The following is a 14,181-nucleotide window of genomic DNA, read 5'->3' on the forward strand; positions in this document are numbered from 1 at the left end:
GAGTTCATCAACCAATACAAAAAAATGTATTCTCAAAACAAAAATGCACATTGTGAACCAAGCCTTAAACTGAACTCTGACAGAACATATTGTTCATTTATCATCATATAATATTGTCTTGCAGCTCAACTAACCAACTATGACTTTCACGTAAGTGAGAATAAAACAGCCCACAACTGCAGTGCGTACATAGGCAATGACCTGGTTGTACGTAGAGGTCAAGAATTCCGCATCTCACTGACCTTCAATGCACCTGTAAAAAATGAAGATAGACTGCAATTCATCGCTAATCTTGCCACTTCATCAGGAGGTAATGTAATAAACAAATTTTATTGTACAACCTATTATTGTACTCTAGCTTACTGTATACGGTATGTGCCCCAAGTATTATGGGAGAAGCATCAACCAGCTACACTGTCTTAGCTTGGCTTCAGATACATGGTATGGAAGGTGAACATTAAACTTTTCCACAGGTAAGGATAGTCTAGTTACGACTCTGGATTCCCCCACTTAGATTCCCCCCAAATTATCTTTCCTCTGTTGCATTACTCACTACATAGTCCCAAACTGCAAATGACCTCAGCACTAGAACTGTGCATCGGGAGCTTCATAAAATAGGTTGAATGGTCGAGAATCTGCACAGAAGCCTAAGATCACCATGTGCAATGCCAAGCGAGGGCTGAACTAGCGCAAAGCATGCCACCACTGAACTCTGGACAAGTGGAAAAATGTTCTCTAGAGTGATGAATCACATTTCATCATCTGGCAATCTGATAGATGCATCTCGGATTGGCAGATGCAGCAGAATTAATACCTACAGGAATGTATAGTGCCAACTATAAAATGTGGTGGAGGAAAAATAATAGTCTGGGGCTGTTTTTCAGGGTTTGGGTTAGGCAAATTATTTCCACTGAAGGGTGCAGTTAATGCTACAGCATATAAAGGCATTTTAGATGATTGTCTGCTTCCAACTTTGTGGTAACAGTTTAGGGAAGGCCCTTTCCTAGGCACAAAGCTTAGTCTAAAAAGACATGGTTCAATGAGTTTGATGTGAAGGAACTCAAGTGGCCTGCACAAAGCCAAGACTTCGACCCTATCTAACAGCTTTGGGATGAATTGGAACACCAATTTCTAGCCAAACCTTCTCATACAACATCAGTGTCTGACCTCACAAATGCTCTTCTAGCTGAATGGGCACAATTTCCCACAGACACACTTCAGAATCTTGTGGAAAGTCTTCCCAGAAGAGTGAAGGCTGTTATAGTCACGAAAGAGGACCAACTCCATATTCATGCCCATGGTTTTAGAATGGGATGTCATAAAAGCTCTGGTTGGTCTAATGTGTAGGTGTCCTAACACTTTGTCGATATAGTGTAGTTGTTGGCCAAACAAGCTATTCCTGCCAATTTCACTATAAAATGCACGCATGGCTTGGGGAATAAGACACTTCTGGCAGTGACTTATCTTCCACTGGAATAGCGGATCGGGCATCCAACATGTCCAATTCTTTATCCCCTCCGCACGGGTTTGGCAGACATTTATCTTATATATATATATGGCCAACAAGCTCATATACTGTAGGTGTGCTGGTCAGGTGTCCAGATACTTTTGGGCATATAGTGTATAATAAAATTAATCAGCAGAATATCTTGGACCTACTTAGAAAGCAAAAAACTAAAATAAAACAAAAGTATATGTACCGTTTAAGGTAAAAAAAAACTGTGAAACAGTAGCAATGTAAAATATACAAAAAAATAATAATATATTATTTGGATTAAAAATAACTATGTTTACATTGACAGGTAGTTCCCTTCTTGAGTACAGTTTTTCAGACTCTTCAGCATCTTCAAGGAAAGGCTGGGCAGCACAAAGGAGTGGAACTGGATCATCCTCCATTACTATGACATTTAACACTCCAAATGATGCCGTAATTGGACGCTATGCTCTGCATGTGCAGACTAATGGCGGAACCAGACGCATTGGAGAGTTTATGCTGATCTTCAATCCTTGGGCTCCAGGTACGATGTGGTTCTAGTAAGTCCATTTAAGTCTCACAGTGTATGAAGTGAGAACAGTCAAGTGTGATGCTACACCACAAATTGTAGATGGCTTTAAAGAGTTAATGCATCCATTATTCAATTATACAAGTATTAGAGTGAAATGGTAATTATGAAATGAGAAGGTTCTCTAGCTGCATTCATTCTCAGAAATCAGTTTTAAAGGGTTTTCCAGGGCTTAAATATTGATGGACAAGGCACAGTCACACGTGTATGTAGTGTTTTTCCTGCGTAGACTATGCAGAGGATGCAGAGCTCATTGTGACCCCATGGCCACTCTATTTTGCTGATCTGCGGGGCTCCCAGGAGCTGGACCCCCACCATCACATTTTGATGGCCTATCATGAGGATAGACCATCAATATTTAAACCGGGGAAAGCCCATTTTAATCGGTTCTGTTCAAAATGTACAATTTTAAAGCTAGCCAAATAGCTTCCCCACAATTATTTACATACAGCACATACATATAAGATGGCTTTTACCCCTAATGGACTTCACCCTGAACAAAAAAGTGATTTTTGGAAGAAGTTATATGGTTTTACGAAACTATTACTTCCTACCCTTTGTACTGATGGATAACTCTTCAAGGATTAGAGTTAAAGGAGTTAATCATTCTGTACATATACTACTATTCATTTAGCCTATTACTATTTAGTGAAGCTGGTAACATTGCTGGGCATCTAGGGCATCCCAGACTGTAGAAAGTTTCCAAAAAGTGGCCAAAAAGCAACATAGAGCGATCGAAACTGAATTTACATTTATAGAAAGTTTTATCTACTGTGGGAGGGAATATTTTTTGAGGGGCAACTATTGCTTATTCCGGTCGCCTGGTCTCATCATCATCATCATCTCATCATCATCATCTCATTGTCAGCTCTTCAGTAAGCCCCATTCAAAATCCAAATGACATACCTGCATAGAACTTTTGGTTACCAGCCACTTGGCCAAAATAAACCATGACGTCTCCACTATGATAATTCTTATGTAAGGAAGTTGATAAGGATCCGAATGTATATGTATAAGTGCTGTTCCTTATGCCAAACAGGTATACAGTACCTGTATAGAACATATTCAGGGAGACTCCATGGTTTACTATAAAGCTTTAAGGATTATCATTTGCCATCTGTTTATGAATACTTGACCAGTCATGATGATCACACCAGGTGGCACCATGTTAATAAGTCAATTGTGGCAAATGTTAGTAGCGTGTGTAACATCTGTGAGTGAGAAAATACAGGATAATATCTGGTGCCATATCTCTTGGAAGTAAAGGTGATGAATTTATTGCGATACGAATATTTACACTTAAATTAAACTTGTTGAGATTCCTGTTAGTGTGTCATACTTTCAGCCCATTACAATATCCAACATGTCAACACATAATCAGAGGTATTAACTTAGCTCATCTGTCAAAAAGGGCTTGGCATCAATCTCCATGTGCTGTGTAGTTATTTATGTACAGGGAATATATTCTTTTATAGAATGATAATTCATTCTGCCAGTCAGGATCTATGACACCTATTGTTGGAAATATTTCTCATGGATTTTGCACTTTTAGAAACTGCATGACAAATATATGACAGGTTAATATTAGAGCAGGTCTGGCCTGTTGCTATAACACACAATCTTCATTTGCTTCCAGGTGACAGCGTATATCTAGCAGATCAAGCTGACAGAGAGGAATATGTTTTGCACGAGTTTGGTCTTATTTGTGTTGGTGAATTCTCAAATCAAATTGCAGCCCCATGGAACTATGGACAGGTAAATAGAGGGGCAATTGGGAAATCCATCATGGGTGCCGAGCTGTTACTGTGATTTAGAGGACACTCTTGGCATATGTTTGGTTCTGAAAGTCTATGGGCACCTTGGTGTATATGTCGGGAAATGCTACCAATGTATTCGGACTGTCTGTGGTGACCTTGCTATAGAATTTCCACCCAGTTGTTAAGTGGCCAGCTTGCCCGGTAATTGATAGGGGAAGGCTCATGCTGGTGAGAAGAATGGAGCCTGGAGAGTTGTGTAACCCACTGGACACCGGATATAATTAACCTCTTCAACACGCTAGACCACCAGGGATGCTGACATTTACCCCTTACGGCTCTAGACCATCGGGTATGCTTAAATTAACCACTAACTGCCCTAGACCACTGGGGATGTTGGCATGAACTCCTTCCCCAGGCCATCAAGAAAACTTAAATTAGCCCCTTCACTGCCCTAGACCACCAGATATGCTTATATTAAACCGTTCACAGCCCAAAAATATCCAGTGATGTTGATGTTAGGGCTTAAGTTGTGCCCACTGAGGCACGTATATACAGTAAACTTTAAAGCAATAACTGGAAACATGTTTTAATGTATTGACAGATATTTTTGGAAAAGATAAACTAATTTTTGTATTAAATTGATTAATCTGTCTGTATTTACATAGACCATGATTATATGAATAATTAAAGATGAATGGTGTGGTCACAGGTTGATGAGTACAGAGCTTGAGGCTTAAATTTTTGGTGTAAGGCCAGCAACTATTATGTTTATGAGATGCAGCTATGTACATGTAACAAAACAGGCTTTTAGCGCACAATAGCCATTGTCCATGTGGTATTACTGTTCATATAGCTATAGATAGAAACAAAATACAGCAATATTCTCATTCTATAACTAATTTTAGCCAAGACATAATAATAGATGTAAAATTTCCTTTTAATTACCTGCACAATATTCCAGTTTATGGTGGTCTGACATCGGGGCGTACCTAGGAAAGACTGGGCGCCATAGCAAACTTTTGACTGGGTCTCCCCCACAACAAATGCACCCCCACATTCCCGACAATAAACACATCAGTCATGTGTGCAATATAAAAATATAGCTAGGCCGCCAAGTGTACTCCTATTAACCTTTAGTTGCAGGGTTACGAAAATTGTAACAGTTAAGCACTGATATTTTAAAAAATTGTATCACTTAATTATCCTATTTCTTTTTTTGAAACAAAAGTTTTTTATTGAGAAAATAATAAGACATCTGATGTACATATATTCCACTTTACCAGAGTATCTCGGGACAACCCCCGCTGACAGTCATATATGAAGATCATACTTATACAAGTCAAGGATGTTCAAAGCATACTTAAATATACATCTTAGGCCCATATAAAGTTGTAACATGAACAGTCAATGATATATAAAGGACTAAGAACATATGTATTCCTTTAGTAATATATTTGTTTTACTCGGATTTTGATACAAAATAAAATAAAAAAAAAAAAAAGAAAACAGAAACCATCTTGGTCAAACTAAACAGAATTAACTAAAAACAGAACCAAAAAAAAATAACACTAAACCTTACTCACAGGATCATACATTTGTAAGGAGAAATGTCTTATGTGTGAAGAGCATCAACAAAGTAACGAGAGTCAGTCCATTTATCCCAATGAAGACACTGGGTCCCTAGGGTTCTCTGCTGATAAATCGAACGTTCCATAATACAATTTAAATTTACACATTGAATCACCTCCCTTATCGTAGGAGTGGAGATCTTTTTCCAATACCTAGCAATTAATATTCTTGCTGAGCACAACACATGAAAGATTACGGTCTTATCATGTGTATGAAAGTCGCCTAATCCCACATTAAGTAATGCCAACTCCGGGGTACATTCTAGCGGAAAGTGTAGGACATTGGTTAATAGTTTGTCTATTTTCTTCCAAAACGTCCTAAGAGCTGAACAAAACCAAAAGATATGCTTAAGAGTACCAATTTCTTTACAACATCTCCAGCACATATTAGAGGAGTTGGGGTAAATGAGAGATAGGCGGTGAGGTGTCAAATACCACCTATATAATACCTTCCTAGAGGCTTCTAAATGGTGAGTGGAGTTGGATAGTTGAGAGGCCAGGGAGAAAGTAGCTTCCCAGTCTACACTACCCGTGGGCATTGCAAGATCCGTTTCCCATTTATCAACGAATAGAAGGTTAGATTTGTTCAACACTTCCAAAATGGCCTGATAGGCTTTGGACACCCCTTTTGCTCTTCTATCCGGCTGGTGAAAGTATATTTCGTAAGGTGTTTTAAGGGGAGAAGGAGTATCACTCATTCCCAACAAAAAGTGACGAACTCTAACATATTTGTAAAATTCTGTAATTGGCAAATGATACTTAGTAGATAGCTCCGCAAAGGTAAGAAGAAGACCTTCACTCCACACGTCTCCCACCCTCTCAATGCCCTCCGATTCCCACATTGACAGGTTCATATCAGGTAACAAGTATGAGAGATTCTTAATGGATAACTCTGCTACCCTTAGTGGAACTAGGCCTCTTTTTACTACCATCATTTTCCATGAAGCAAAAGCAGCCTTGGTAGTTAACATAGTTGGGGTGGGAGTGGGCTGTTTAAGTGCCATAGCCCATAGGTATGAATCTAAGGAGCTAACACTTTCCCATTCTTGTTCTATGAGAACCCAATGCAAGGACTGTGTAGGGTGCATCCATTGTCTAACCTGATCTAAAATGCAGGCGTGATAGTACGCTGTAATATGAGGGAAGCCTAAACCGCCTTGAGCGATTGGTAGGTAAAGAACCTGAGCCGCGACTCTGGCCCTTTGTTTTTTCCATACATATTTCACCAGTAAATTTTGTAATTTATGTAAATATGAGGTAGGGATCCAGATGGGCAAATTCCTAAACAGGTAGAGAATTTTAGGTAAAATCATCATTTTCAGTGCTGCAATACGCCCTACCCACGAAACCTCAAATTTAAGAAATTCCTCTAGCTCGCTGGATAACTGGCTCAGTAGCGGGGGGTAGTTAAGAGCATACATCTGAGAGGCTGGGAAAGATAATTTAATCCCTAAATAAGTCAGCCCTCGAGTCGACCATTGAAAGGAGTACAAAGATTGCAAATTCTGAACCACCGAATCTGATGAGCCCATGTTCATAATTTGGGACTTATTTTCATTTAGTTTGTAATAAGAGACAGCACTGAACGTGCTTAGGCTATTCATAATGTGTGGAAGGGAGGTGCAGGGGTCTGTCAGAATCATAAGAACATCATCAGCGAATAGACCTATTTTGTGTTCTGTTCGCCCTGCTTTTACCCCTCTGATTTCTGTGTTTGATCTTATGACCTCCGCCAAAGGCTCCATCGCCAGAGTAAAAATTAGCGGGGAAAGCGGACACCCCTGACGCGTGCCATTAGTGATAAGAAATGGGGGAGATTGATACCCCGAGGCCAACACCGTAGCGGAAGGATGAGTGTATAGAGCCATAATGATGTCTCGAGCTTTCCCCACTATGCCAAATTTGGTAAGAACAGCCTCCAGGTAACCCCAGTGCACCCGATCAAACGCCTTCTCCGCATCCAAAGATAAAAGCAGAGAAGGCGTCCGACTTCTCCCCACCCAGTCGATGAGGTCTACAAACCTTCTCGTCCCATCTACCGAAGATCTCTGCCTAATAAATCCGACCTGATCTTGATGTATCAATTGAGGAAGTATCAAAGCCAATCTCGTGGCTAAGATTTTGGAGTACAACTTTAAATCTGTATTAAGTAGGCTAATGGGACGAAAATTCTGCGGCCTGTCCGCAGTCTTGCCCGGTTTAGGTAATGTTATAACTGTAGCTCGGAGCATTTCTGGAGGCATTTGACCCGTCGTGTGAATATGCGTGAATAAAGATAAAAGCTGGGGGCCTAGAATAGCTCGGAATTTTTTAAAATAGTCATTAGTAAGCCCATCAGGCCCTGGGGATTTTTGGGACTTCAGGGAACTTATAGCATCTCCAATTTCTGTCAGTTGGAAAGGCTGGGATAAGGTTTCCAGCTGGTCTGGCGTGACACACGGTAGCGCTACAGAGTCTAAAAATCCTGTAATGCCCAACGAGGAAGGTTGGGGAACCCCTGGATCCTGTTTTAAATTATAGAGAGAAGAGTAATATTGTGCGATAGAGTTCGCAATATCCTGTGGATTAAATAAAATCTCGTTTTGTTGGTTGTAAAGGAAGGGAATTCTAGATTTACAGTCTTGACGTTTTAGTTGTTGCGCTAAAAGAGTTCCCGCCCTATTACCGTGCCTGTAATACTTGACTTTCAGTCGTCTTAAAGCTTTATCGTATTTGTATAAGTCTAATTGGTGCAATTGTGTATGGAGATGTCCAATCTCTCGGGCTCTTCCTGTATCAAATGTCCCTTTATTTACCTGCGTAAGTCGGATAATATCTTCTAATAATTGAATTCTTTTAGCTTCCCTAATCTTTTTGTCTCTAGCTGCTAAACTAAGGAAGTGCCCTCTCATATAGGCTTTATGGGCACACCAAACCATTGTGGGAGATACCTCCGGGGATACATTAAATTGAAAAAACTCTTCTAAGTTAGTTACATGAGCGTCTTGGTATTTAGGGGAATTTAAGATAAAGTGATTAATCCGCCAGGGGAATGAAGGGGGTTTATTAAAATTTTCAGAGATTGAAATCGAAATAGGGGCGTGATCAGACCACGTAATGGGTCCAATTTGAGAGGAAGAGACCTTATCAAACAAATACCTATCCACAAATACCATATCGATTCTCGAATATGTGCCATGAGGGTGTGAAAAGAATGTGAAATCCTTCTCGTTCAAATGTTGCAAGCGCCAAACATCCACCAGACCCTCCTCTGACATAGTTTTGAATAATTCCGAGGGAGAATGCACCGCTCCCAGTGTTGTAGTGTCTAAAGACGGCCACATAACTTTATTGTAGTCTCCTACTATTATAAGATGCCCTTTTTGAATCTGATGAATCTTTCTAAAAAGCCTATTAAGGAATCGGATCTGATGAGTGTTCGGCGCATATACATTGACAATAGTATACTGTACATTATTCAAATGGCACACTAGAATGATATACCGGCCTCCAGGATCAATATGGATATGATCCTGTACAAATGCAACTGCGTGATTAATTATAATAGACACACCTCTTTTCTTTGCAACTGCCGGGGCTGTATATATGTGGGGAAAATGCTTGTGTTTTAAACGAAATGTGTCTGCCTGATTTAAGTGTGTCTCTTGTACACATAACACCGATGCCTGCAATTTCTTAGCTTCAGCCCATAACATGGAGCGTTTGAAAGGGCTATTTAACCCTTTCGTGTTCAGGGAGGAAAATTTAAGTACCATATTGACGGTTAAAATGTACTTGTGTAAAGGCCCCTTTCTCACGGTGTAACAACCCCATCTGTAATTTCAAACTAGTTATGAGATCCAGTATCTTATGACCTGTGAGTGTGAGTAACTGAACCACCGGATCCAACCCGCGGATCCTTAAACAAACAACTAAACATAGCAATCCAGGTCCCATCTGCCAAGCAGATAGTACAGCCCCAGAAGGGAGGGAAATCTGCATCAACCCTAGCAGACATGACCCTACCCTAGGCCATATCAACGAGCTCATCCCCTCAAAACAAAAAGCATAAAGCTTAAAACTCATCCAATACTGGCATAGCATAACTGCCTCCACAGAGGCTACTTATACATGAACAATGCATTCTAGCAGTGTAAGCAATAACAGAGGATTTAAATGGGAACCCCCACTGGAGGTTAAGATAAAGAAGACCGACGATGGCGCACTTCGCGCCATTCCTCCTCAAGGCGGTGAAACTTTGTAGCTGGGTTGACAGCTCGGAGCCGTGGAGAAGATCCCCCTTTTGGTAGTCCCCCAGATTCTAAATTCCACTTGGTGATGAGTGCCGCGGCTTTAACCGGAGTGTCCGCAACATGCCTTGAATCTTTGTATGAGATAACCAATTTAACAGGAAACCCCCATTTATAGGGTATCTGGCAGTCCCGTAAGACACGTGTTGTGGGGCCAAATTCTTTCCTGCGAAGTAGTGTAGCTGCTGAAAGATCAGCAAATAGCTGTATATTTTTAAATCTCTCAGGTAGAGAGGTTGAGTTTCTCGCTGCCAGGAGAAGCTTATCTTTGAAATGGTAAAAGTGTATCCGGGCAATCACATCTCTTGGTGTCGATGCCGGCAGGGATTTAGGTTTAGGGATACGATGCGCCCTATCCACCAGCAAATCTCCCTGCGGTGTCTCCGGCAACAGGGCTACAAATAGATCCATTAAATATTCCATCAGTTGAGCATTTGTTATATCTTCAGGAATACCCCTAAAGCGCACATTATTTCGACGTGACCTGTCCTCCAAATCCGCAATTTTACACGACAATGCTTCCACTTGTTCTTCCAAACAGATATTAGAGTCCACTAAGTCATTATGGGCCACAGAGTATTCTGATAACTTAGTTTCAATGTGAGAGGTTCTATCCCCCAGGGCCATGAAATCTTTTTGTAAATCATGGAATGCATGCTGAATGGACTGCTGTATAGAAGCATGAAAATCGTGCAGCATGAGTTTAAGTGCAGATTCAGTCACTGGTTTATCAGCCCCTGTGCTGTGTAACATCTCAGACGCCATGTTTAGCACATGGTCTGAAGGAGATTTATCAGTACTCACTGTTGGGGAAGATTGCGGCCTGGAGGAGAACAGTCCAGCTTGAGGCCCGGTATGCAGCAATGCAGGGTCCGAAGATCGAGGAAAGCAGGGTGAGGAGACTGCGAGGCCTGCACCTCTAACAGTCCCAGAAGATCTGCGGTCAGCTACATGCTCCTCTGACCTCTCTGAAGACGGCGATCCGGCGCCATTTTGGGACCTCGCCGCCGGGAAGAACTCTGTCATCTTTGCAGCGGCCGGTTTCTTGCGAATCCTTCCCATCTTGACAAGGTAAGTATCCTTACGGTGTCCGGTTAACGGTGCTGTTATTTAAAATCACGGATGAGCCCTGTGAGAGCCGATGTTAGCCGATTATAGCCTAGGAGCTAGGGAGCTGGAACAACACACGTCCTACTCCATGCGCTTGCGGCCACGCCCCCTTAATTATCCTATTTCATAGTCCTGATAGTTGATTAAAAAATGACTTACCTGAAACTCAAAGCACTGGGACAAAAAGGACTTTTTTTCCATCTGTTCTTACTTACTTTTGAAAGGTGATGGGTGAGTATATGTTACAGCTATCTCTGCATTCCCACCCCCCTCCCTCCCTATTTTATGTGATACCATTAATATAGATCTATAGTAGATCTATATCAATGGGATATCAGACAATGAGGTAGATCATCTACCCCTCCCCCTGTAGAAAGTATCCCACAAAGTACCCCCCCATATATAGTGTAACACAACCCCCTTGTAGATAGTGCCACAGTGTCCCCTGTAGATAGTGCCACACTGCCCCCTGTAAATAGTGCCACACAGCCCACTTGTAGACAGTGCCACACAGCCCACTTGTAGATAGTGCCACACACCCCCTTTATAGATAGTGCCACACACCTCCCCTTGTAGATAGGGCCCCAAAAACAAATTAAAAATAACTTATGCACACCTAGCCCCGTTCCCAAGATGAACAAAGCTGCAAACCCTCACAGCCTTTTGCAGCCTATGAGACACCGAAACAGGATGTAATCGCGCCGGCCTGCGCATGGATCCTGTCCCAGCGTCTTATAGCTTGCAGGCCTTACGTGGCCAGTAACCTAGTGAATGGCGGAGTATACAGCTCCCTGCTTCACCATAGTATTCTATTGTATCTGTGTCCTGAGGACGCGGATACAATTGAATGTGGCAGTCATTCCGGAGCACCGAGCCAATACCAGGGGCTAGTGATGCCACTGAGCGTATGGCTGCTATATCGGTAGTTCCGCCACTGTCTGACATTAACATATAGATCCTGACACTATAAGGTCACTTTATGAGCAAATTAGTTTAGGTTGCCTAGTAACAGCCCTTAAATGGCTTATCTCATTGACAACTTCTTTCTTCAAACCCTGTTGGGTATATTAACATCATAGGCAGGGTCCCCCACATGGGACACCCCATCTAGGAGCCAGAGAAGAGAGCCACTAAGTAAAAGCGGCTAACACACTGGCAGACCTGGCCTGTCCATTTATTACATCATCCCCACTCACTTGAGTGCCCAACATGTAATACTGAGTTTTCCCCCACAGCAATCAGCATGAGAAAACTACTTTAAGTGCCAGAGATGACCATATTGGATCTCCATAATTTTGTATACACACTGTACAGAGGCATAACATGACGTTTCTAGGCCCCAATGCAAAATCTGTTACAGGACCCCCCAATGCTAAAGAGATCATGCACAAAGTGATGTCAGGAAACAGGAATAACAAACAGTTATGTGACTCTATATGGATAATAAACACTGTAAATTCATAGGAAAGGGTAATGGCACACAGTGATGTCACAATATGGGAATAATTTGTACATTAATGTCACAGAACTTAAATAATAAAAACCGCATCATGATACAAGGATAATGCACAAAATGAAGTTACAGAAGGGATAATTTCACAGAACAGGGATAATAAACATATCAATGTCACAGCTAATGACTAAGAACCACAGTGATGTCCCTGGGATAATTAATGTAGTGATGTCAGAGCACAGTAGTAGTAGATACAGTGATAAAGCTGACAGATAATGCACACCGTGATGTCACAGTACAGAGAAGAAACACTGCTATTCCCTTATGTGGCTGAGTGGTTATTGGGCACCTTATTGGGCACCGTATTGGGCAACCTCTGCACCCCCTATAGTTATGCCCCTGGCACTGGATATATATTTTTTATGATCTTGGTTGTTAATAAGCCAATAAGACCAAAGCCAATTCACAACAGGACAACGTTATGTACTTAACAGGCAAGAATAACAGATTTGTACACAGCTGATTGTTGACAGTTTCCATGTATTAATGTAAGATTTTTTTTCTACATCACACAGAGTAAGGGTATGTGCACACGAGAACTGGCTTTTACGTCTGAAAAGACAGACTGTTTTCAGGAGAAAACAGCTGCGTCGTTTCAGACGTAAAAGATCCTCCTCGCATTATGCGAGGCATCTTTGACAGCCGAACATTTGAGCTGTTCTTCATTGAATTCAATGAAAAACGGCTCAAATTACATTGCAAAGAAGTGTCCTGCACTTCTTTGACGAGGCAGTCATTTTACGCGTCGTCGTTTGACAGCTGTCAAACGACGACGCGTAAATGTCAGGTCGTCAGCACAGTACGTCGCCAAACCCATTCAAATGAATGGGCAGATGTTTGCCGACATATTGGAGCCGTATTTTCAGACGTAAAACGAGGCATAATACGCCTCGTTTACGTCTGAAAATAGGTTGTGTGAACCCAGCCTTAAAGTACAACTAAAACACAACTGACACAACTGAAAACAACAAAAAACATAAAGCTGTGTTATAAAGATGGGTTTTACATTTGCTATTTAAAGAGCCAATGGGTATCAAGTGGGTATTAAATACACTGTATGATGTTATACTACCTCATTTGCTTTAAACCACTCACACTTTTTTTTTGTGTAAATTCTTTATTTTTTGTAATAAAGTATTTTAGGGGGGGGGAAGGGGTACAGGAAAAAAAGACAAGGGATGGGTAGGATAGTATCACAATAACAAGTCATGTTAAACATATTCCCTTTGGGGGGACTACTCTCACACTTTTTATCTCCGTTTAGTTTCAGGAAAATATTTTGTATATCACCTTTGTCCTTTTGGATTCAACTTTAAGCTTCAGAAGAAACCCCCAGGAGGATGTAAGGCAGCGCAACAACCCTGCATATATCTGTAGGGTCCTGAGTGCTATAGTAAGTGACTAAACCCTATTCAAGAAAAATGTGTTGTCTGCTCGGTGCACTAGTGTTTATTAATAATGATAGTTTTGTGATATAATTTATATTTTAAAGAGCGTTAACTGTATTTCCATACCATTAGCAGGCGAGCTAAAAGTTGTAATATCAAGTCTGGAATATGAAGAATTAAAAAGATGCTAATACAGGACTTGTATGCATTGTATTGCATGGAATTGACATTTTTAACAACAGGTTTCCACCTTGGCCAACCAGACCTCATCACGACTTCTCCCGGACACTAGCCATTACTGCAGAATTTACCACTCAGATGTTTTCGGCTCCTCATTATTCCAACATCATATAATGGCACCATATACTGCGCCCTTAATATAATAGTACCATACACTGTGCCCCTGAATATAATAGTACCAAACACTGTGCCC

The 14,181-nt window shown here is 41.2% G+C and overlaps 1 protein-coding gene across 1 annotated transcript in view; it reads left to right on the plus strand.

Annotated features, from left to right (window-relative positions):
* LOC142665524 (protein-glutamine gamma-glutamyltransferase E-like) overlaps positions 1-14,181 on the plus strand; it is a 42,167-nt gene that overhangs the window by 11,138 nt on the left and 16,848 nt on the right. The window contains exons 3-6 of the mRNA XM_075845233.1: positions 125-310; positions 1,803-2,018; positions 3,700-3,818; positions 13,625-13,753. Of these exons, the coding sequence (XP_075701348.1) occupies positions 125-310; positions 1,803-2,018; positions 3,700-3,818; positions 13,625-13,753 (650 nt within the window). The remainder of the gene's footprint in view (positions 1-124; positions 311-1,802; positions 2,019-3,699; positions 3,819-13,624; positions 13,754-14,181) is intronic.

Source organism: Rhinoderma darwinii, chromosome 13, assembly GCF_050947455.1.
Source record: "Rhinoderma darwinii isolate aRhiDar2 chromosome 13, aRhiDar2.hap1, whole genome shotgun sequence".
Taxonomy (NCBI): domain Eukaryota; kingdom Metazoa; phylum Chordata; class Amphibia; order Anura; family Rhinodermatidae; genus Rhinoderma; species Rhinoderma darwinii.